The sequence below is a fragment of the Pocillopora verrucosa genome, chromosome 14 (assembly GCF_036669915.1).
Source record: "Pocillopora verrucosa isolate sample1 chromosome 14, ASM3666991v2, whole genome shotgun sequence".
NCBI lineage: Eukaryota > Metazoa > Cnidaria > Anthozoa > Scleractinia > Pocilloporidae > Pocillopora > Pocillopora verrucosa.
Genome location: NC_089325.1, coordinates 17,171,216 through 17,194,804, shown reverse-complemented (window position 1 = coordinate 17,194,804; position 23,589 = coordinate 17,171,216). Strand labels below are relative to the sequence as shown.

Genomic DNA, 23,589 nt, shown 5'->3' with positions numbered 1-23,589 from the left:
TTACAGATGATCCAAAAGATGATGCTGTTACAAAATTTTTCTGAAATATCCACCGGTTACAAAAAAAATATGCCTACAGTTTTTTGTAACGAATAAGTAACAAAAAAATCATCGAACGAAAGACCCAAGTACCTATTAAAGGTAAACACGACACGCTAAGCATTTAATTTGATGAACGTATATCAACTAGCGATCTAATGGGTGTAAGCAAAATCAACCCTTAAAAGGTAGATTTGTCATAGTTACACATGAGATACAATTCAAAGAACATTCTCTATGTTTTAGTCGAGAGTTTGCTTGAGATTTGAAGAATAAGAGTGAATTTCCATATTTCAACTTGCCACGTCCGTACATACAATCTATCAAATCAAGTCGACACAAACACAGAATTTGGACGAGCAATTTTGGCTTCAGTGTAGCCTGAATTAATCAAATACTTTACCATTCATTTTAAGTCAACATTATCGTCCCAGATGATGGCTGTATTCAATTATTTCGCTTCCCATAAATTCCGAATCCCTCCTCCTTCGCTTGATCAAGCTCAGCAACCGAGAGGTACTGGGTCTGGGAAAGCGATGACTTGACGGTTTTTCAACTCAGTGGTATATCTGTTGGAAATGTAATTTGGTAAAGTTAATTCCTTTCTTCGTGAAATATGTTGGCCTTGCTTAAACTATCCAAAAATTGTCTGTAAAAATTATTATGGTATCTTAAGGAGAAAGGAGGCAGTTTTTGACTCACAAGTTCCTTAAGTCTCTTGTAAGATAAACTACTCTCCGTCCCCTCCCTTAAGACTCCTTAAGGTACTTTGAGTCGATCACGTTTCGTACAGGATCTTTACGTCATCGCCGGTTATTTCTTCTTCCCACTTGTTGGGTCAAGGTGTACAAATTCTTCTCCCGATGAATTTTCGAAGGCTTCAGCCTAAAAACACGTCTAGCTACAGTTTCATCGCCAGAAAAAGAAGAAGTATACGAAAGAAAACGTATTTTGTGGTGAAATAACACACTAGGAGGAATTTTAACGTTTGATTCCCGAAAACAACATGCCCAAAGGAGACTCGAAGGGCAAAGGGAGTCGCGGAAAACGCGGACAGCAACCAAGAAAGAGAGGTGTGCTTCTGAGAGTTTAGTCCTTTTAATTCAATTTTTAATAATCTAGAACACCCAAAAATTTTTGTTAAAATTGTAGGTCGAATCGGATCTCAGCAGTCGTTTTTTTACTGCGATTTTTATTTTGGTTTTACGCCTTGTTGAGAAATCAACAGTTACGCGCCATTCTCCATTCATTCATGTGCTCGGTTTCCGTTCGATGTGATTAACCTCTTCCTATCGTAATTTGTGATTTTCCTTGTTTACTATTTGTGTAGGAAGAAGAGGAGGCGAGGACAGTGATGAGGAAGATTTTGAAAACCAAAGTGTGGCGAGTCATGCCTCTACAACAGACACTCACAGTGCAGAAGAAGGTTTGACTGTTTTCGACGGCACGTGAAAAGCTAATGCTTCCGCGGATTCTTATGAAGTACTTATGATGTAGGTATTTGCTTCAGTATTGTTAAATCTGATAGCAGTTTTTTTTTGCAGCTGATGGTTTCGACGAAGGAGCAGAAGAGGACATCGAAGACGATTTTGAGCATATCCTTGCAGAAAATATTGATGGTGCAACTCAGAAAAGGTACTTTGTTTGGCACGTTATTGTTTTTCATTTTAACATGATTGTTTTCGCTTTGATTTGTTGCCCTTATGCACGGCTTAAGTTAAATGAATACTTAAGTTAAAAACCCTGAAGTTTTGCACACTTTTTCGCTGTTCATGTGGATGGAATGGTTTTAAATACATTGCTTGACCGTGATTAAGAAAATGGAACTACGGTTTGTGCTACAAATTGATCATTGAAAGAAAACCTCTCGTTTTCTTTTAAGCCTAGAAGCAAGTTTTCGTTATTTTACTCGATACCTAAACCTATTTCATTAACTGGACAAAATTTTAAGAAATATCAGAACTCCGTCTATTATTTTGCGTAGATTTCGACAATTGTTAGAAATATAAATGTACGCTCTAACAACCGGAGTTATTCTGGTTTTAATGGTTGGTGTCGATAATTCCCTTATGGATTTCCTTTTCTTTTCTGATGTTTTCATATTGCACCACAATCCAACATTTGAGAACCGTTGATATGCTTACATAACATGCTTCATCCTTCATTGTTCGTTCCGAAGCTTTTTCAAACAAATAATGTTTCATGTAGCAACCTGAAGTAAACACTCTCATCATCTGCAATTATAGTACCAGCTTGAACTTGTAAGAGGGTTGGGGGTAGAATGCGTTCAAGGGGTCAGTTTGTCTTTCAAGTTGCAGTTAAACACACAATTATGTGGCTAATTCATGCTATGACCCGTGGAAAATTTTTGGCTAAGCTGCAGAATACCCTGCCACTCATTTACATGTCTTTGAATAAGAATAATGTTTATTGTGTTAATGCTACGACCTTCAAAGCCTCCCGACACATGTAAATGAGGTGGACCAAAGTGGCAGGGTATTCTGCAGTTGCTCCAAACGTTCAATTAGTTGAATCTGTCTCAAGTGGCACCATTTAAATTAACCAGTTACCCTGTATTTAGCGGTTGGTTGTCCAGGTCCTGAATATCACTGTAATTTTAACCTCTATAAGTGGTCACCACAATTGAGAAGTTGTGTTCACCTTTGAGTGAGTCCCAGTGGCAACACTGCAAGACAACTCTTTATAAATGTTCCATGAAGTTGTGTTGAGGGGGAGAGTTGTCTTGAGTACCCAAGACCTATAAATGGAGCCAAACACTGCAACATAGACTCAGTGATAAAGAGGGAATATGGAAATAGAAAGGAAAATCATGTCTTCAGACTTTGTTTTGATAGAAGCTTCTACATATCAAAGGACAGGTGTAATGACAATATATTATGGACAATTAAATGTCATGTAGACAGTCTTAAAAAATTGGCCCGAGGAGGTAAAACTGAATGTAAGATGAATCTAGAAAATGGAATGAAAATGGTAAAAATGTGTATTTTATTTCTAAATCAGCAGCTTTGAATTTCACTGAATTTTTAGATCATGTTTAATTTTATCTGCAGTTCTAAGGGAAGGCAGTCTGCTCTGGCTGCTGTTCAAAAAGCTCTGAAGTCAAGGATCATTGGTGAATTTATCTTAGACAGGTGTTTTTCCTTTTCATAGATTATTTTTGTTATTATTCCTTTTTCTATTATTATTATTATTATTATCATATTTCAATGTATTTGTCATGCTTTTTTAACTGATATACAAATTTCATAGTCCTGCTTGTTTCCTCACCAAATAGGGGATTAGTTTCTAAAGAAACTGTGGTGCTGCATTGTGGTCTAACAAGATAGTTAGGTTTTCAGACATGGTTTGATCCTACTCTGGTTTAAAGATTTAATGAGTGTAACTGAAGAAGTTACAATTCATAGACCCAACGTTTTGACACTCCTGTCTGGTGCCTTCATCAGGAGTGATCTAAACGCTGCAACAAGAGATCCTCTTGTTGTATTACTTAACCCTTTAAACCCCAAGAATGACCAAGAATCTTGTTGCAATGACCAAGAATCTTGTTTTCATAGATGTTGGGTCTATGAATTGTAACTTCTTTGGTTACATTCATTAAATCTTGAAACCAGAGCAGCATCAAACCATGTCTGATTGTCTACCTGGTTGCCATGTGAACTTTAATATAGTATAATTAGGTTTTATCTACAGAGTTGATAATGTAAATTAGCTCTGTTAAATTATGACCTCAGTTGATAAAACCTAATTAATTTGTAAAGATGGAGTAGAAAATATTCAGTAGAGTCATTTTTTTACCTTTACAAATTTTCACAATGGAAATGAAAGCACTGTATGACAGTTGGTGGATGATTTTTAATGAGATATTTGGAGTGAAGGAGTGAAAAGTTAGACCATTCTAGGGGACAAGTTGTTGGGACATCTTTCTGCTGTGTGTGGTATGGATGATTTTTGCAAAATTCTCTGCTCTGTAACATAAAATTTGCCAAAATGAAAAGTTGCAAAACTTCACTCTTTTTGAATTTATGCAATGACTGCGGCTATGATATGAGTCGCACTGATTGGTTCAGGAAACAGTACACACAAAGTAGTATGTTGTAGAGGCATGTTAAAATAAGTCATCTCTCAGGGCATCCTCACCTTATTTCTTTCCTCTTATGGTGCCCTTTTTCCTTCAAGAGTAAAAGTTGTGCATGTTGTTAATTTGTCATAATGTTAATGATCTTATAAAAATACTCAAACATAATAAAGATATGGTGAAGAACAAACAGCATATCTTCTATAAACCCCTCTATTGGTTGGGATATAAATGAGGGTTTCACTTAAAACCATGCTACCATGATGCCAGTTTTAAATGTTTTTTTTTTCCTGTTTTTTTTCTTCAGGAAAATGACTATTCTGGATTTTATTGAGAAATGTGTTAAAAAAGGTAGGTTTTAGCCAGCTATTAAACAAAATTTGTTTAATGTAAGGAGTGAGTACTTCTTGTATCTCCATCTTCAGGTAGATGTGGAAGAATAGCTTTCAAAATTAGCTTTATATTCTTAAGTAGTGATTGATTATCATTTGTGCAATGAAAAAATAAAACAAGAGAAAAGACTTGAATTCCTAGATTCAGTTAGACTCTCATAATACTTAACCTCTTAAACCCCAAGAATGACCAACATCTGTTTTCTGCTTCCAGCACTACTGCTGTATCATTAATTAAGATCATGAGAACTAAGGAAATGATCGCCAACCTCAGAAGCTTTGATTGTTAAACAAATTCTCCTAGTTAGTGCCAAAGGAAATGTGAAGAGAGGAGTAGGAAGAATATGGACAGGGATGTTAGCATGTAAAGGGTTAAAATTTATGTGAGTAACTTGTCGCCTGAATTTCCCATGGAGACCACTTATGAGGTTTTCATTTCCAAGATAGTCTGCACCCAATTTTTGCTTTTGTGGTCATATGCTGTCAAACAGTCCACAGATTATTGAAGCAATCCTTGCAGTTATGAACACTGCTGAATTAGTAGTTGAATAAGGCCTGAAAAAATTCAGGCCTGTATGGGATTTGAACTCGTGACCTCTGCAATACTGGTGCAACGCTCTACCAACTGAGCTAACAAGCCAACTGGGAGCTGGTCATTACGTTGGATCCAAAACATAATCGAGGATCGCTTCTATATTTGTTTCTTCAACTGCAGTGCACATATACAATTTTCATATTTAGATATACAGTCATTAGTTCACAGATTGTTTAATGATGTGCAAAGGGTACTGGCACTGAAGGTATTAAACACAAGTAAAAGTCAAAATTCTCTGTGTTGATAAGTATGATTAAGTAACAAAATGGAATTGTTTCAGGTACCACAGAAGATCGAGTTCTGGCATCATCCATAGCAGCCCTGTTATGTGTTCAGTTGGGTGCAGGGACCGAAAGTCAACATGTCTTCAAAACTCTCAAGCCATATTTAATCACTGTTATCCAGGATAAAACAGCTATGCCAGTTGCCAGATCCAGTGTAAGATTGGCTCACTTTATGTGACTGTTAGCTATATTTGGTTCATGGTTACTTAACCCTTCAACTCCCAGAAGTGATTAACATGTAACTTCTCCCTATAATATCCATACATTATCTAGCAAAGAGGTATTGAGAATACTCAAACCTAAGTAGAAGTTGTTATCTTTATCTACAACCAAATTCTCACAACTAATTTAAAAGGGAATGAGCAGAAGCAAGAGGGGAGAATTAACAATCAGATCTTGGGAGTTAAGAGTTAAGCATTGAGTTGTGTCTGATGTTACCATTTTTGCTTACAAACACTACATTTAAGTTTGCTTAATTGACTTTTATTGCAGCCTGTCCCATGGTTTTCTACTGTGTTTGACCATGACATGGGTTTTGCAGGGACCTATTGTTCCTTATGACAGACTCTTGAGTGCTGATGAAGAGTTAACCCTTTCACTCCCAGATCAAATTTGTAATTCTCCTTACTGTCAACCATCCAATTCTTATAATGCTAGCTCAGAGACTTTAGTATTGGATCAACTAATTATCCCCAAATTGATATTTTTCTTAATTCTCATCAATTATCTGGTTGATATTGTATTGATATTGTTAGAAGAAATTCTGTCTTGGTCACTCATGGGAATTAAAGGTTAAGGCTGGATAACTTTTTCTTGAGTTACAGTTTCTAGATCATCCTTTTTTTTGCTCTTTTAGTGTGCAACAGCTCTTTCTGTCTGCTGTTTCATTGCCAATGAGGATGCTGATGTAAGTTTCCTAAATATATAATAAGTATTGATATCACTTTATCATACTCTAAATATAATAGTTACAGGTGTTGTAAATTGCTGCTATTTGTATAATAGTGCTAATTGTGTTTAATTTTTTTTTAAATGCTTAAATGTCAAGAATAGCTGCCAAACAAAATAGATGTTGATCTTGCTAAGTGTCAAGTTGCCCTTAAAATGTTACTTGGTTCTTGCAAGTAGAACCATATTGATTCTCTCATAAAGCTATCACAACTTGACAATCATATCCCTCCATTTTAGGAACTCTTTGAATGTCTCAGTACCTTGGAAGCAATATTTGACAGCAAGAAGACTGTTAAAGCAGATGAAGTGAGACTTTACTGTGGCATTTTATTAGCATGGGCTCTCCTACTCTCTGTGACACCTCCCCCAGAAGCTTACACACTTATTAACAAGTAAGAATACCCAGAACTTTAGAGCTGAGCAAAATCACTTTGAAAGGATCTTAGAGAAAATGGCCAAGACCAGTGTTTCTTGCCATTTTGACTCTCAAATTGTGATGTTGCTTACTTTAAATCTTCCTTTTATATGCTGGTTCAAATGTTTAATTAGTTGGTAAAGTGTGTAGAGGATCTACAGAACATAACTTAGTTTATGTGTATCAACTAAATGTTATGTTTTCAACACCTTACTTTTTGTTTTATCAGACACTTAAGAAGGATGAAGTTTCTGCTAGAGACAAGTGACCTCAATGTGCGCATTGCTGCTGGAGAGATCTTAGCTCTTATGTATGAGATGGGGCGTGATATTAATGAAGACTTTGTCGGGGACAATAATGGCTTGTGTGACTTGTTGAGGGATCTTGCTACTGATGGAAACAAGCACAAAGCAAAAAAAGATCTCAGACAACAGCGATCAAGTTTTAGAGACATTTTAAGAACTGTGGAGGTACTAAGATCCTTTATCATTCTTTGTTTCCTCTGGACACTTATTAAAGCTACAACTAGTTGCAATAAAATGGTGAGACTCCTTGAGCAACAAGTGCAATTACCAACTTCAAAAGATATTCAATGTTGTCTATCAAAGATTTGTATGTGATATGTGATTTGTATGGTGATCATTTTTCTCTTGTCATATTAGTGTGTCTTAACTACTTTTGTAACTAGTTGTAGCTAATTTACTGAAGATTTCAACAGTTTTCACCCATAATTGGGAACTTTTTAGAGGTTTATCACTCTCGTGGGAAGATGTATTAGAGAGCATTAATGGTAAATGAGAATGTAGAGCTGTAACTTACCTACGTGTTGAGCAGAATATTTCAGTTGTACTTAGTAACGAAAGTTTGGAATAAGCAATCCTCTTTGATAAAAACTACTAGATAAAAATATTACATTAAATACTAATAGCCTACATTAAATTCCTATTCATGTATTGTACTTTGTTCAGAGAATACATATATACAATATTCACAGAGGCTTGGCAAGACTTCAGAAGAAAGACAGTTGCTTGGAAAGAGTAATTAATAAAGTCTGACCTCTTTAATAAGCATTTTTGTTGAAGGTCTGTAAAATTTCACAGTCTCCTGTGGGTTCATCAGTTGGAACTTCAAAACATTTAAAAGTAAATTTATTTTTCACTAATCAATATCCTGTATTAGGATGGTGTTTCACCAGATGAGGTTGTAAGGTTTGGAACAGAAAGCTTTGCATTACACTCCTGGGTTCAAAGAAGACAGTACTCTGCTTTAAAGGAAATCCTGGGAACTGGAGTGACCATTCATTTACAGGTAACAATGTGAAGTTTTTTTTCCCTAAGCTCTATACATCATTTCAAGATACAGTGTTTAACAATTCATGTAGGTATAGAACCATTTTCAGTGTTGTCATCCATGCAAACACTAGCATTGTTGGTATACCTTCTGTTTTCTGATGCTGAATCTAAGATTGCTTTCTGGGCTTTGTTTGATTTAGAATTAAAAGTTGTTTCTACCCTTTTCCTTGATTCTGTTTTTTAATGGCCAAAATTGGCCATACAATTACAGTCAGGCACATTTTTCTCATTTTAGTGGGACAAAAATGTTGAGATGAGACTCCTCACCAAGAAGCCTATCTCATCTGTTAAGACTTCCGTTATTAAAAAGCCAGTTTAAAAATGTCATGCTAGATATTTTTAGTGCATGCATTGGTGGAATGCCTTTAATATATTGTTACTTAGTCACAATATTGGGACCTTCGGGATAGTTCTGTCATGCAACAGATATTTGGCACAAGGAAGGAGTGAACTATTGGTGATTTCTTTCAGTTTTTAGCATAAAGGAGGACTGGAAGAGTCATCATTTTGTAGCTTGATGTTTCTTTAGCTTGTGGAAGTGTTTCTTTCTTATATTTGTCTTTTGAAGCACAATTGACTAATCTTAATTAACAATCTCTTTTTCAAGGAGAATGATTTACTTCGAGAAATATTTGACCTGGGACCGCAAGTGAAATCCTCAGAAGTTCATAGATGCTCACGCTATGAAAGGGTAAGTGTAAGATGCATCAGTGTATTTTGCAGAAACTTGATTTAAATAAGTAAGGTAGCAGTGCAATGTCAATCTTTAACTGGTGAATCAACATTGCCCCCTGCTTCCTTTTTTCTAATTTCCTCCATTACAACCAGAAAAGAAGGAAAATAAGAAAGAAAATAAGATGTAAATAGCATTTAATGTTTTTGTCATCATAGTTTGTGATGAAAAATTACGACTACTTCAAACTGTCATATGGTAATTCTCAGGTCACTGGTCTGAGTTTGAAACTGACTAATCCTTTTTTTTACTGCAGCAACTTTACAATAATGCTGCCTCTAAGGCAAGAACTGTGGCTCGTGCAAAGAATAGAGACAAGAGGAATGCATCAATCATGTACTAGACACTTGGCATTTTAATGTACACTTTAATTAATGCTAGTTAACAATCTGATGCACCAAAGTTATTTTACTGTACTTGGCTTCATGTTGTTCACATTGAGTTTGCAGAATAAGCAATGATTTTTTAGTGAGAGATTTCAATTTTTCCTTGAAATGATCCATGACTTCATGTGTGGCAGTGGTACATTTAGTTAATTTACTAGGTCACAAGATTTTGATTCCAAAAGCAGTTTAGGCCAGTCTAGGCTAGTGTAGTCTGAGAAGGAGGGTAGTTACAGTATATTTGTTGCTTTGCTCAATAGAAGTCCTCTTATCATAAGTGAATCTGTAATAGTTGTAGATTTAAGTTAGATATTTAAAGGAGTCATTGATTTTGGGATTGGTTTTTAATTATGGGTTATGAGTGTTGATAAAAATGTGTTTATGGACTTGACTGACTTGATGACAAAGTCCTAATATGCCATACACTTTATTGAAGACTTAGTGGTGATGAAGATAAACACCACCAAATGAGCAAACACAACAGCCTTAAATTCAATATATTATTATTAATTTATTTTAAGTATCCTTTCAAAGCTGTAATGTATGCTAAATTCTAAACTAATTTGTTTGTTTGATTACTAATCAAGATTTTGTCTAAAAAGTATTACATAAACTGAAGAAAAGCATATTATTTTGGCAATTGTAAATAGACAGTTAATAGGGAATTATTGGTTAATCCTTGCATCCTAGAACCAGTATGCATATTCTCCATACTGTTCCATCTTCATTTCCCAAGTTACCAATAAGAAGAATCTGATTAACAATCAAGAGCTTCTTTGGTTGGTGATTATGTCCTTTATTCGCATTACCTTAAGGTGTGATTCAGGGGTGAATTGTAAGGAGAAATTAGATGCTTAATAAGAGGGTTAAAGAAGAAGGTTGCCCAACTATATGATATAAACCTCTGTCATTTAGAAGTAAGTTTTTAATTATTTTGCTGGTGACAATTTGAAATCCAAAAATTGAGAGTGTAGTTGTGACAACCCAGAGAGCTCATGCCTTACATATTAATGTAGTTGTCCTTTGAAGAATGCCTGGATAATAGTTGTTTTGCTTGGATTGTACTAGTTCTTACTTTTTCCCTTGAAACACAGAAATTTTTACATCTTTGATTAGGGAAATAATACCGTTTACAATAATACTGGTGTAGGATATTTTGAAATATAAGTAGGTTAGTGATATTTCCTTTCTGTAATTGCGCAAAGTTGTAACAATTTTTGATTGCTTTATTTCACATAATCTAGCTGGACTAGGTATCCTATGTACTAAAGTTATCCTTAATTACTTGGAAGGAAACATTCCATTTCACGGGGTAGTATCTTCTACGTACTGAAACAACTGCATTAAATATCTGGTGTTAAAAGCTTACTGGCTGCCTATTGCTGCAAGTTACACGGTGTTACAACCACCAGGTCATCGGTAACGTTTGCTGCTCCTCCTTAAAGGAATACTCGTTCATCACAGGAAATTTCGTAGCTATTCATTATTCCTTGGGCAGCTTCCTAGTACCTAAATACATCCCCTGTTAGATTAAATCTGTATGAGAATGAATATTCTTGCCCATAACCACGACTCAACTGTGCATTTACCCCTTCTTTTAACCCAACTTTAAGTTTTAGGGTTGGTAGTGTTCAGCGCGGTAATCGCGGTTCTATCGCTTCTCTCGCATTCAGAGTGCATTTGAAATGTTCGGATAGCAATGTTTCGGATAGCAAGAATTTGATTTGTCTGAAAAAAAAAAAGAGGGAATCGCCCAGAACGGTGTCCTTCTAGAATTTAAGACGTTGATTATGATAGGGTGAAAAAGATTTCGGGCCGCGCCCACACGACGAAATTATTTCGCCCCATCGGGTATATCAGTGTCGTTTACGACACTCCTTTGAGTACCCATGTCGTGATAGCCTCTCCGTCCCTTGCTCTTCTCAAAGCTTCCAAAGAGAGGAGTTGGTAAAAGGTAGCATACATGAGCATGTTTGATTTTACTAAGTATTAAGGGAGAGACAGAGACGGGAAGAAATGGATAGAGGACAAAAATTCAATCTGGCAAAGTTCCTTTAATATTTTGACTGCAATGAAGGCCGATAAGGGGTATGCAGGTTTACATGAAAGAGGAGGTGTAACGTCCATAATTAACTGTTACTTTAATTTTTGAATAAGAAAATATGTGAATCATCCATTTTTCAGCATTTCGTTAGAGATATTTTCACCAAAGAAATGGAAAAAAGGCTCTGACTTCATTGTATAATTTTACGCAATTGTAGCACTTCCAACTTGCACAAACCAGTGTGATTCTCTCTTTCTTAGGGTCTGAAGAAAGATAAATTTTGAACTTCAAGGCTATCGCTAGTGGACTTCCGGAGAGTTAGTATATTTTGTTTTAGCGACAAACAAAAGAGAGAATGGAAACTTGGATTTTGACTTTTCCGAATGTAACGTGCTTTCGTGACTTTCTCCATATTTCTTAAGTAAATATGCAAGTCCTCCCGATTATCTTGTCAAGTATGACAAGTATATGTTTCCCGAGCAATATCGAAAGTGAGAAGATTTACGCATGAGAGGAGTTATTATAGTTTAGACAAGAGAACAAATTGGGTCCTCTCGTCTCAATTCAAAATGGACAAAGGACGTGGAACAAAACGAGAAATTAACTTGACAAAACGTGACATTCGGGACAGTTGTTCTAATTAAAGGGATCAACTCTGGACTAATCTATCGTTTTGCCTTTTGTTCTCATTTCAATTTAAAATCGGGGTCTAATTTAAAAGGATTAAAGACATTTCGCGACGACAAAAAGTATGCGATGAAAAGGCTCCATGCGGTAATCAAAACACATCTGACTTGAAATGCCAATCATTAATTATGCATAGCTCAATTTAATTTCTCCTTGGCGACGGGTATATGCCTTAGATCCTTGTAAGTTTTTGGGCAAACATAGCTGAGAATGGCTGCGAGTTAATCGGTTGCCGCATTAACTTAGAATATGGAACGAAAGGCAAAGGAAATGCAAGTTTCATATCGAAAACATGTTGTACCGTCGAGACGGACGAGAATTCGATTAAACTGACACCTTTACCAAACGAAAAATGGCGGCATCTCGCGAACGTAGCGAGGTAAGAATCGAATTTGATTTCACATTTACTGTGTTATTGTGGAGCATATTTTGGTATTATTCATTTTTGTAATAGTTATGCTACCGCATAACTTTGAGTATCTCTTTGATGCATGGAAACGGAAGCTCATTACAACTAACGGAGTCGCACTACAACAATACACCCAAGAGATCGAATTGTTAATAAAAACAATCAAAATGAGATAGAGGATCTGTCTTGTAACTAAACTGTAAGCGCTTTTCTTTGGATACGATTTTTTCTCCAAAGAGAAAAGGGATACCGGTTTGTTCGATCACAAAATTTGTACAGAAGGAAGGTTAGAAAGTGATTGGCCATTGAGAACCAGTAGTGGTTCATTTGGCAGCCACAAAATATAAACATTCAATTAAAACTACTACATTAACTATAATTTTCAGCCTGTTCGACCACGATGATTACATTTCATTGTAACGTAAGAAGTGTTAGGAATTAGCGTCTGATGATGAAGTACATTGTCAGCGATTTGTAAAAATGAGTACGATTTTGAATGATGAAAACACATGGTGAGTACATCATCGATCATGACTCAGCGTCTTACTAAGTGTTTTTATTTTTATCTCTGTAAATATGCACGTTACAATATTATTACCTGAAAACTCCTGTCAATAAAAACATGCTGGGTAATTTTTGGATTTATTATGTATTTGTATTTATTCGTTTCCTTTGTTGTTGTTATTGTGTTTTTTTTAAGAGGCTGAGTCAGGGCTTAAATAGGGATTAGGAAAGATCGGGACATAATTGTTTTTGTCTGGCTGAACCAATCATAATTTGTCATTCAGGGCCTAGTAGTTAAAAGGAGTTGAAAGGGCACATAACGGTATCCAACCGATCAATTGCTATTAGGCGAATGTGTTTCACAAAAAACACTTTGCTTTCCACAGGATTGAAATTTTTCCAGTACATACAGTTATCCATCCCTTGAACAACTGGGGCTAATTCTTTTTCTCATCCTTTCCTTTGGCCAAGAGGCTAACATGCAACTTGTTATTTATTTCTTGTTAATAACAGTCTTCTCATGTGAAATATTCTGCTGACGCAATTGAGTTTATGCTCTTGAAAATTGGCTACTCTGAGCTCTTAGAGAGTAATTCCAAAAAAGAAAAATTTGTGAACAAAATTTTATGGCTGTTTGATAAATAAATGATTGAAAGTGGAAAATATTGTTATCTTCCAGGGTGTCTTGTACAGACTAGCTTTTTGGTTCAGCTTTGGCCGTCAGTAACTAAGTGGTGTGCTTGCCACTAGCTTTTCAAGTCTAACCCTTTGCACCCCAACATTTATTAACCCTTTTACTCCCACAAGTGACCAAGACAGAATTTCTCCTTACAATATCGATACAATATCAAGCAGGCAAGTGATGAGAATAGAGAAGAATGTCAATCATGGGATTATTTGTTGATTCAATACCAAATTCTCTGAACCAACATTATAAGAATAATTGTATGGCGGATAGTAAGGAGAATTACTAATTAGATCTTGGGAGTGAAAGGGTTAATATTACAACAACAACAACAAAAATATACATGGACCCAAAAAGCATAACTAAACCACAATATATGTGCATGTAAATGTGAAGTGTTGATTGGAAATAAAACACAAATACTTTGCAGCTTGATAGAGTATTAGATTATTTTGTTACTGTTAGGTCACGTAAGATACTTATTTGTCAGATTAATCTTACTTTGTCTCTGTTGTTCACACATGATGTATAAATGTTAAATATTTGATACTATTAGTTAATATGAAATATGTGTTTCTTATCTTAACCCTTTAAATCCCAGAAGTGACTAACATGTAGTTCTTCCCTATAATATTCAAACATTCTTCGGAAAACTGGTGATGAGAATACTCCAACTTATCGCATTCAGGTAGTAGTCGTTATCTTGTTCCAACACCAAATTCTCATTAATAGTTTACAAAGAAGCTTATGTAACATAAAAGGGAGAATTAACAATCGGATCTTGGGAGTTAAAGGGTAAAATGAATAGTTCGGATAATTGCAGCTTGCACATCATATTTCTTTAAGTTTGTAGCTTATTGAGTGTTTAAACTTCATTTCTAAGTGTATATGCATCAGTATGCAGTATGGGCTTATAAAACATATTTGCACTACAATTTAACAACTGTGTTGTAACAGTATAGTATTTTGAGTGAGCTGAAAGTCTGGAAAGCAAATGATGTATCTTATGTTTATGTATGCACTTCATTAATTTATGATTTTTGTTTCAGTCAAAAGACCTCTCAGATACTCTTTTCAACATTAAACATCGCGACATCTTTGGTCACCTTCCTCCTTTGAGTGCACCTCAGGTAAACAAACTTTATTAATACCTTTAGCATTTTCATGCACACAGCACACAGTTGATATCTGCGGGTGATTCTTTTTTCTTGTGCTCATAAGCCTGTTTCAAAAGTAGTTTCATGAAACTTAATAATATTATTTAACTACCATGTACCTTCATGTACCATAATTAGTGTATTTTATAAGGTTAATTAGTGTAAATTGTTTTTCTTCATTTCATTTTTACTTTTCATTTGTTTTTATTTAAGTATGAAAAAAGCTTAAATCCTTGAAGGCTATAATGAGTGGTGGATATAGATATCCCCTGAACAATGAGGTGATAATACTCCATCAGTGAGGCTCTTGGTCAAGGGTTGGGTACCTGTCACCTCTATGTAAATATTATTTATGATAATTTATTTCTTAAACAGACTTCAATGTATCTGTTGGTTTTGGGCTCAACACAATCTTCTAAAAACATCCTACATAGCATGTTGTTAATATATACCTAGACTTTCACTCAACAAAATGAGCACTGTGATTGGTTGATTCTTGGTCACTTGCCCCTGATCAAATTCAAATGTGTCCTGATGGGGATATAATTGTGCAGTTGTTGCCTGTGCACCTTTAAGGGAAAGGCTAATTATATATAACAAAGCACTTAATGTATGGTCCCTTGGGAAACTGGCTCTTTTTGTTTTCCCTCAGAACCATGCATTAGGTGTATTTTGTCACAATTGCTCTGACAAAGGGTAGATACTTGAAATGTTAGCTCTAGGAACTATTTGCAGTGGCAAATTTATGCTATCCACTCAGTTGATAAAGCCAACTTATTGTACTCTCACAAGCTTGTATTGACACCCAAAATTATTGCTAGCTAAACATGTAGTGGGCTGGCCATTTGTGAGTAATGTCATATAATTCTCTGCAGCCTGCTTTTAGTGAAAGACCAAAGATTGTGGAGTATGGTGCATACACCAAAGCATCACCTACCAAAGAAAAAGGTCATTATAGACATACGAGGTGAGTGCATACTGGTACTGTAAATTGATTATAACTAATGTTAGTCAGATTTCCATTTAGGTATTCATAAACAAAGCCATAACAGTCTGTACTCAAGCCAAGTGGCCCATCCAGCTGGAGCTTATCCCATTTTCAATTCCTCAGCATGAAGCTATTTGGAGTAATACTACTCCCCTCCTGGATGGGATGCCAGTCCATGGCAAGGTTATCTTCCAGCATTTCATCAAATTGTCAGGCTTCCCTGACAGTTTGATGGTACCCATTTATACTCCTGGGTGGAGAGAGGCACTGTGAGAGAAAAGTGTTTGCCAAAGAACACAACACATTGACCTGACCAAGTCTCAAACCTGGACGTTTCAACCTGGAGTCCAATGCACAGACCATTAGGCCTCATCGTCTCCCCTTCAACTAAAACCATGAGATGTGCGAAAAAAGATGAATTCAACTCAGTGCAATAACTGCAACCAAACAGCTCACATTGTTATTTTTTGCTCTTCTTAATATTTGGTTGTGCGAGAATATAAAGCTCTAACAATGCATAGAATGATGTGATGTTACAAAAAATAACAATGTCACATCTAAGGAGTCCCTTTAATTATAATTACAATATGAAATATTTTTCATAATTATTGAACAGTTTTTTTTTACTGTTTGTGCTTCTAAATTTGTGTAGTGATGCAGTGGCTAATAACTACACACCATCTGCCCAGGCTTTGACAACAAAGCTGATCTATAAAAGACAAGGCAAGTCATCTGGCTCAGGTTAGTTGAGGCACACCTAACTGATTCTTAGCTTCTAGTATGTGTAGTCCTTAGTGTTTTGGCTCATCAAACACTTATATCATGAGCCTGATGGGTTAGGAGAGCCTCTCCCTGTGTATTTGAGGTTCAATAGATTATGTTATGTTATCTTATCAACCTATTTTACTGAAATAATTACATGTATTCCTTTCTATCATAGTTTCGAAGAGGACTAATCTGAGGAAACAGCATAATTCCCTTAGGAATGTGATTGAAGGAAAACTGCAACCCCTTCATGGAGGAAAATCACCATCATCTGCTTCTGGATACTATGTTAGAAAAGGGGCATTGGGGGCAGAGCTGAACAAGGGGCACTCAAGTCCACCTCACATGGGATCACCCACTAAATTATCACCCCAGAATGAACAGGAAACCCCTGAAGGAGGGAGACAAATTGATGTTGATACAAGTCCTCTCTCAAGCTCGAAGCCTCCAAGGGTTAAAAGACCTCAGTCTGTAGAAGAGTTTGTCAAATCAAACAGCCGTTCCCCTAGTCCTCAGAGTAGTGGTATGCATTATAACAACAAATCCCTGTATGAGTCTCCAGACTTCAGACAAGCAAAACTTGCATGGGAAGGGCAAAGCAGGATGACTGAACCAAGCAGAAATGAAACAGAAATCTCAAATGGTCATACAGACTCAGTACTCCAGGATTTTGTAGAAAGCTGCACCCTAACAGCTTCACAAAATGTCTCTTCTATGTATTCATTCAGAGAGCATGATGATGAGACACTGTCTGTTCTAAATATCTGTTTCCCTCCATCAACCACACCTACTTTTGGTTTATCACATTCTGTCTCACCTCTTGAATCAGAGCGTGAGAGATACAACAGTCTTGTGGAGAAGGCAATTCATACCAGCATGGTAGCACCATTATCTAGGGAATGGAAGAAGAAGACACATGATTTTCTTCCAAAATCCTTGAAACAGGATTTTAAAGAAACACTTGATGAACTTGACAAGGTATTTGTCCTAATTCTTGCATTTTGTTAACCTTATGTACAAGTACAAGTTATAATGATATTAATAATGAGGTTTTTTAGGGAACCCAACTTACCAAGGCAGTTTTCATTGGGACCCTCAAGTTGTCATTTATCTTTATGGTTATGCAGTGTGAAGTGCTTTTGGGGAAAATTTTTCTACCGTTTGGCTTTGATCTCTATGCTGCTCCACATAATTTTCAGATCTTTCATTACCTCTTTTTAATCCTTTATGTTCAGGTTATAAGTTGAACTATGGTTAGGAAAAATGGTTGCTCATACAAAGGATAGAAAATGCTCCATAATAAAATATATTCCTTTCTGAACTTATGTGAAATTTCTTGATCTTCTAGTCTCCATGGGGGTGGGGGAAGGGTTTGGCTAATCACTGCAAAAGAAAAAAATAGGTCATCTATCATCTACATCCAGTAGCATGTTTTGCAGGTGCTGCATATACAATACAATGCATATAAAATAATTGACAAAAGTACTGAAGACTTTTCACTGATGAGACCACTATCGTGAATGATCACTTTTCCCCTTTTTTATGCTACATTTTCCTCTTTAACCACCTTCCCCCCCCCTGCTCCCCCCTTTTAAATGTTGTTTCAAAGCAAAGTAAATTTTGGCAGTAAAAGACACCCAGAGTAGAGGGTGGGAAATTGTATGAGGGAGGGGTGTAACTTGTCCAACAGTAGTAAAAACAGGTATGTGCTACAACCCTTTTGTCAAGGTGAGTGTCAGGGCTGATCTGACTTTGGAGACTAGAGACATATGCGACTCTTTTTCAGTTACGAAGCTGTAGTTCAGCTTCATAAGATAATTGTCTAACTGAGAAAGCCACACTGTATGTAACTTTATATACAAAATTTTTCCAGGAAATGGAGACAGAATATACAAGAAGTGTCAAGCAAAGTATTCTGGACTATGTGCTTTTGGATTTAAAAGAACAAAGAAGACTAGGACTTCATATGCCACAACCAGTAAGACAAATCTTACATGATCTTGTTATAACCTTTTTCAGTCACATATGACAAAACAGTAAAGAGTTTATGTCCACAGGCATAAATATGTTTTGGGCCCAACTAAGAATTGTTTTAAGATGACTCTGAGAAGGGCTCCAAACATACTTATGCCCAAGAACATAAACTATTAATATTACTATCATTATCACTTTAGAGGTAATTGAAAAATAAGAAATGAAAAAAAAAAAACAACAACAACATCAACAAAACAGTCTGAACAATTATGCAAGCATGCAAGTGGGCTAAAATGCAAAAAAAAAAAAACAACAACAACAACAACTCCAAAAAAAAAAAGAGCAAAACAAAAATGCATCACAGTTCCTGGCAAAGTTATAATGATGTGCCTTTTATAATGTAGTTCTTGGTAAACTTTTTCTTGTGTCTATCTTTTAGGTCATATATCCTGCTGGAAGAGAGACTTTTCCTTGGCATGTTTCAGTTATCACCTCACGGGAATACCTTGAGAATAATCTATTTGTAACCCATGTTGTTCAGAGAGAATTGTTGTACCTTTGGGAATCAAAGTAAGTTGAACCCTTTTAAGTTGGGCATGAAGAGGATACGTCACAGTACTTTTACTTTCATGAAACAACTCTGCTTATTTAGTTTATGGTAAAATATTTTCATCAAAGAAATACCTACCAAGTTAATTTTTGAGATATTCTTGTGAATCAAAAGGTATCATAATAATGGTGCTTTTCAGCAAAATTTCTCCATTTCTGTTTGAAGAGATTTGTGCCAATTAAGTGTTTGAAGTATTTGTGGTTATTGTTACTACCAGAGAGCTGTTTGGGAATTAAGTTCAGTGAGGTATAATATACCTGCCCACTGTCTTGCTTTGCTCTTGATTCTTATACCTGCAAATCAAAAACTTTGATGTCATGCCTTCTTATGCCTGTCCACTAATTTTAGATGACTTACCAAAGACTTGTATTATCATACCCCAGACAGACACATGTTATTCAAATAAAAAAAAAACGGTCCTGGAAAACAAAAGCTTTTTTGAATGATCTTGATATTCCTGAAACCTCTGATTTGAGAAAGAAGGATATTGAGGAGGAGGTTGTGTTAGAACTCTGAGTCATTTTGGAAAATTTCAGAATGGGTCCTCTACCAAAAATGTCAAACCTTTGACTTGGAAAAAGTTGGCAAGTATATGTTATGTTATGTTATCAGTTTTTTGGGCTGTCATCAAGTGTAGGTCATGTAGTGATACTTTTAGCTGGGTATCATTGTTGTAACCCACAGTGATATGCAACCACAAATATACAGCTTACACAGGAGATTACCAGCTTCATTGCATAGCTTAGAAAAGCAGTAGTAAACATTTATCTGGTAACTTTTTTATTGTTTGATTGCAGTTATTCAGACTTAAGGCTAATTGACATTCAGAGTTTAAAGGAATCTCTCCCCCTGACAATAACTGAGCTCAGGAAAAATACTCACAAAGCAACTCAAAAAGGAATAAAGAGACTGTTGGATGGATGGATACCATCTTGTGTTAAGATCATCAGCGACAGAAGAGATGACATTGAAGAATGGATGCCAGAGGATGAGGTGAAAATTGACTCCATGTCATCAAGTACTATTTTTAGTGAATTGTTGTATAGAGCGCTTTTCAACTGAGTTTCATAAAACGGAAACCACAATTATCACACGACCAAAGCGCGGGAAAACGCGGGTGACAAAGTCGTGATTTATTCTAGTTTTGTATCTTATTGGCTGAGAGACTGGCGCAAGTTTTCAGGACCAATCATAGAGCGAAATGAAGCGAAAACTAAGCAATCAGAGGATTACTTTCAACAAATTGTAAATAGCTCAATGTATCACAGCAATGACAGATCAATTCACTTGCAAGCTTCATTGACCTGATGAAGAGGCATGACATACCCGTTCAAAAAATTGTCAAATCAGTTTACTGACGTGCAAGATGGCGGGCAAGTACCTGAACATTGAGTCTTGAGTCTCGCTATTGTTCTTGTTTAATTGTTCAGTAAATGTATCAAATTACATATACGAACAGGCCATCTTTGTACAAGTCTAACATTCTGTTGCTAAGTTCCTTCACCAGTCTGTGGTGTAGCTCGGTGTTTCTGTTCCCTTGCAAAGCCTTTAGGTCCAGTGACAATGATAGTAAGTTCATAATTGGAGAACAGTCAAGGTCTGCCCTTGCAAATTTCATATCAATCCACACATTAATCATTTGAAAAGCCATTTTATTAGCTATCAAAAGAACCGAGAGCAAAGTTTGCTTTCAAGTAATCATATTATCTTTTAATAAAATTTTAGATTTCCAGAGTGGAGAAGATGGATCATTTCTTCTCATCAGTGGCATCCCTTATGTCACACAATCTTCGCAGTGCTGTGTATTCTTCTATTGACGACGTGGTGCAGTTCATAGAGATGTACAAATTTGGAAATGATTTCACGGAACCATTTGAAAGAAGTCTTCCCATACTACCACAACCAATCATTCTTACAGTGGTAAGACGTCTGTATTTTCTCTGTTAACGTAATAGTACTTCTGTTAGTAGTATTTTTTAGGCAGTATTTTTGTAGCAATCTTTTCGGAAATATTTGTGGGCGTATTGATAACTAAACTTTACTTGCATGTGCATATTATGTTGGAATCCTCTTTCATATATCTTGTTGTGCCACAATATAAAGTCACCTTTGTTTAGAAGGCGGAACGGATATGGGAAGAAAGGGGCGAAAAGGGGGGGGGGGGGGTGTTTGGGGGGTGTTTGGGGAGATCTTCAGCCTCTCCTTTACGAAAATTTGGGAGTGGGTATCCACCGGTTTTGATGCAGAAAATAACTTAAACACAAGATTCCATTGGATTGAAAAGATATTTAGTTTTGACTTATTGTTTCATCAAAATGGCACCCGGCGAAGTGTTTATTTGTAGCGTATGTCGTTTTTTCAAACAACTACTCACAAATGCATAGTGTCAAATCGATTACGGGCACATTGGACACGGTTGCGATTGCAAGGAGATCAGCGTGTCTTAACGAACTACAGACAACAGAAATGTTGGAAATATTAGTAGTGTCATGCAGTTTTCTGAGTGAACGATGAGCCCTAGGATCATTGTCAGTCTTGGAGTAACTGCGTACCTACCCCTCCCTTAACCCAACTTAACTTGCTGTCAGTTGACTGTTGTCAGGTTAGGGGAAGGGGTGGGTGCGCAGTTTCTAAGACACTAAAATGAATCCAAATCCTTCATGTTTCAACTCGCTCTGGCGCTTCTGTTTAAATGTAGATCTCGACGATTCCATTGTTATATTGCATGTCTTCATGGGGTGATGAGGTCAAATAAAGCGTCGCTTTACTTAGCACATTGGACACCTCGTTTCCGGCGCGCTGTCATTTTAGATGTATTTCAAATCCTATTATTGTTTATCTTATTTGGAGCGATTTCAGATTGAGTATTGTTAAAGCAAAAACAAGGAATTCAATACGGCCTGTCAGAAGAAAGGAGAATACCCTGAAGAGCCAATGAGAACTCAGAATAAAAACAAGCCAACTGCCCAAAGCGCAAGAAAACTCGAGTGACCAATTCGGGATGGGGTTTAGTTTTGCATATGATTACTTGAGAGAGTCAAGCAATCAGATGTTGATGTACCAACCATAGAGTAAAAAAGCAAGACTTATACAATCCAGTGGAGTCCCTGATTACCTTCCATACTTAATTGAAAACTGCTCTATTGGAAACAATGTGAGCAGTAAAAACATTTTTATGAACCCATTCGTTTTTTGATATTCCTATTTCATAATTGAAGGTTCCTGATGTAGAGGAGGTGACGGTTGCTTATGAGCCAAGTTTCTCAGATGTGACCGAAATCTTACACGAAGTCATCGAGCACATGGTGAAAAGTGTCCAAACCCTCGAGCGTGTTGAGCACCAGCTTTTCTACGAAGACGAAGGGCTAAAAAAGCGTTATATCAGCAGTGTAGAGCTCGATGAAGAAAGAGTTCTGGTGGCCAAGGCAAAAGTGGCTGATGTAGTGGAGAAAAACAGCGCTGGGCCGCTCAAGTAAGTCGTAACTTTGGAACTTGTGTAATAATCATTGGGAAGACATTTTTACCTCAGTGCCTTTTTCACTCATCTTATGAAGTGACAGAGTCTATTTTACGGTTTGTGCTTCTTAAAAAACGTTCCATTGCAACCCGAAATTAATCTTGTCCATTTTTGACCATCCTTGTTCCTCATTGGGGTTTTGAAGGTCGTCCTTTGCAATTCGCCCGAATCTCCTCTATCCCTGACTAAAGTGGTATTTTTTGTTTATTAACTTTTCACGTCGAAGAAAACTTTTTAAAATTTACGACACAGAGTCCTTCGACTGAAATAATTCCTCGCAGATGATTCATTAGTCTTCTGAACAGGGCTTACTTCTTTTGCTTCCTCCAGGCGAGCTAAGGCAAGCGTAAGGCGAACTTGAAGGCGAAGCGTGCTTGTATTTTTTTTCTCAGCTCTTCGTCTCGAGCTCGCCACCGCTTTTGCACAGTTGCCAGTTCGCTCTGACGAAGAGCTAACGCTCAAAACGTCAGCTTTGGAACTCTTTACGTTATCATTTGATACTATCACTTGATAATACTGAATTCTCTTTAATACTGCCTGTTCTACGAGCTTTAATTTTGTTGCAATTTTGCTCCCCACATGACGATAAAAGAAAATGATAAACTACGACCAATTCCTCGTTGAGAACGCTTACCGAGTCGAAGTAGTACTACACAGACTGTCTACAAACTTGGCTTTTTTTAAAGAGGAGGGTTTAGAGCCAGTGATACGACAAATGTACTGGAATGTAAATGTTGCGGCCTTTTTCTCCTTTTTAAGATTCCGATCAGTTTATGAACCTCTACATTACTTACTAACAAGAGAGTCTGATGTGAAAACGATGAGATTCATATCCACTGATCGTCATCTGCTGGAGTACGGCAGAGAGTTACAAAAGGTTTACGACCTTACAAATATGGCCGCCTCTATGGACCTTTTTATTCCTATGGAATTATTTGTGCTTGACTGTGCCAAGATCAAAGAGGTAAGACATCACCAAAGGCAATGGACAGGTGTTTATGCCCCCCCC

The 23,589-nt window shown here is 36.5% G+C and overlaps 2 protein-coding genes and 1 non-coding gene across 3 annotated transcripts in view; 2 read left to right on the top strand and 1 right to left on the bottom strand.

Moving 5' to 3' along the window:
* The first annotated feature begins 858 nt into the window (after positions 1 to 858).
* Positions 859 to 10,608, top strand: LOC131772636 (interferon-related developmental regulator 2-like). The gene is made up of 12 exons (XM_059088592.2): positions 859 to 1,112; positions 1,370 to 1,465; positions 1,584 to 1,674; positions 3,111 to 3,191; positions 4,443 to 4,486; positions 5,403 to 5,560; positions 6,263 to 6,313; positions 6,595 to 6,749; positions 7,002 to 7,242; positions 7,952 to 8,080; positions 8,732 to 8,815; positions 9,114 to 10,608. The coding sequence occupies exons 1-12, from the start codon at positions 1,046 to 1,048 to the stop codon at positions 9,198 to 9,200; spliced, it is 1,284 nt and encodes a 427-aa protein (XP_058944575.2). The 5' UTR covers positions 859 to 1,045; the 3' UTR covers positions 9,201 to 10,608.
* Positions 5,095 to 5,167, bottom strand: Trnat-agu (transfer RNA threonine (anticodon AGU)). The gene has a single exon. It is a non-coding gene; the product is annotated as a tRNA-Thr (tRNA).
* Positions 10,609 to 12,138: 1,530 nt separating the features above from the next.
* Positions 12,139 to 23,589, top strand: part of LOC131772470 (dynein axonemal heavy chain 3) — a 71,354-nt gene continuing 59,903 nt past the window's right edge. The window contains exons 1-11 of the mRNA XM_066161441.1: positions 12,139 to 12,350; positions 14,619 to 14,699; positions 15,602 to 15,693; positions 16,367 to 16,455; positions 16,655 to 17,457; positions 18,353 to 18,457; positions 18,893 to 19,023; positions 19,861 to 20,056; positions 20,789 to 20,983; positions 22,282 to 22,535; positions 23,340 to 23,544. Of these exons, the coding sequence (XP_066017538.1) occupies positions 12,324 to 12,350; positions 14,619 to 14,699; positions 15,602 to 15,693; positions 16,367 to 16,455; positions 16,655 to 17,457; positions 18,353 to 18,457; positions 18,893 to 19,023; positions 19,861 to 20,056; positions 20,789 to 20,983; positions 22,282 to 22,535; positions 23,340 to 23,544 (2,178 nt within the window). The 5' untranslated portion in view covers positions 12,139 to 12,323. The remainder of the gene's footprint in view (positions 12,351 to 14,618; positions 14,700 to 15,601; positions 15,694 to 16,366; positions 16,456 to 16,654; positions 17,458 to 18,352; positions 18,458 to 18,892; positions 19,024 to 19,860; positions 20,057 to 20,788; positions 20,984 to 22,281; positions 22,536 to 23,339; positions 23,545 to 23,589) is intronic.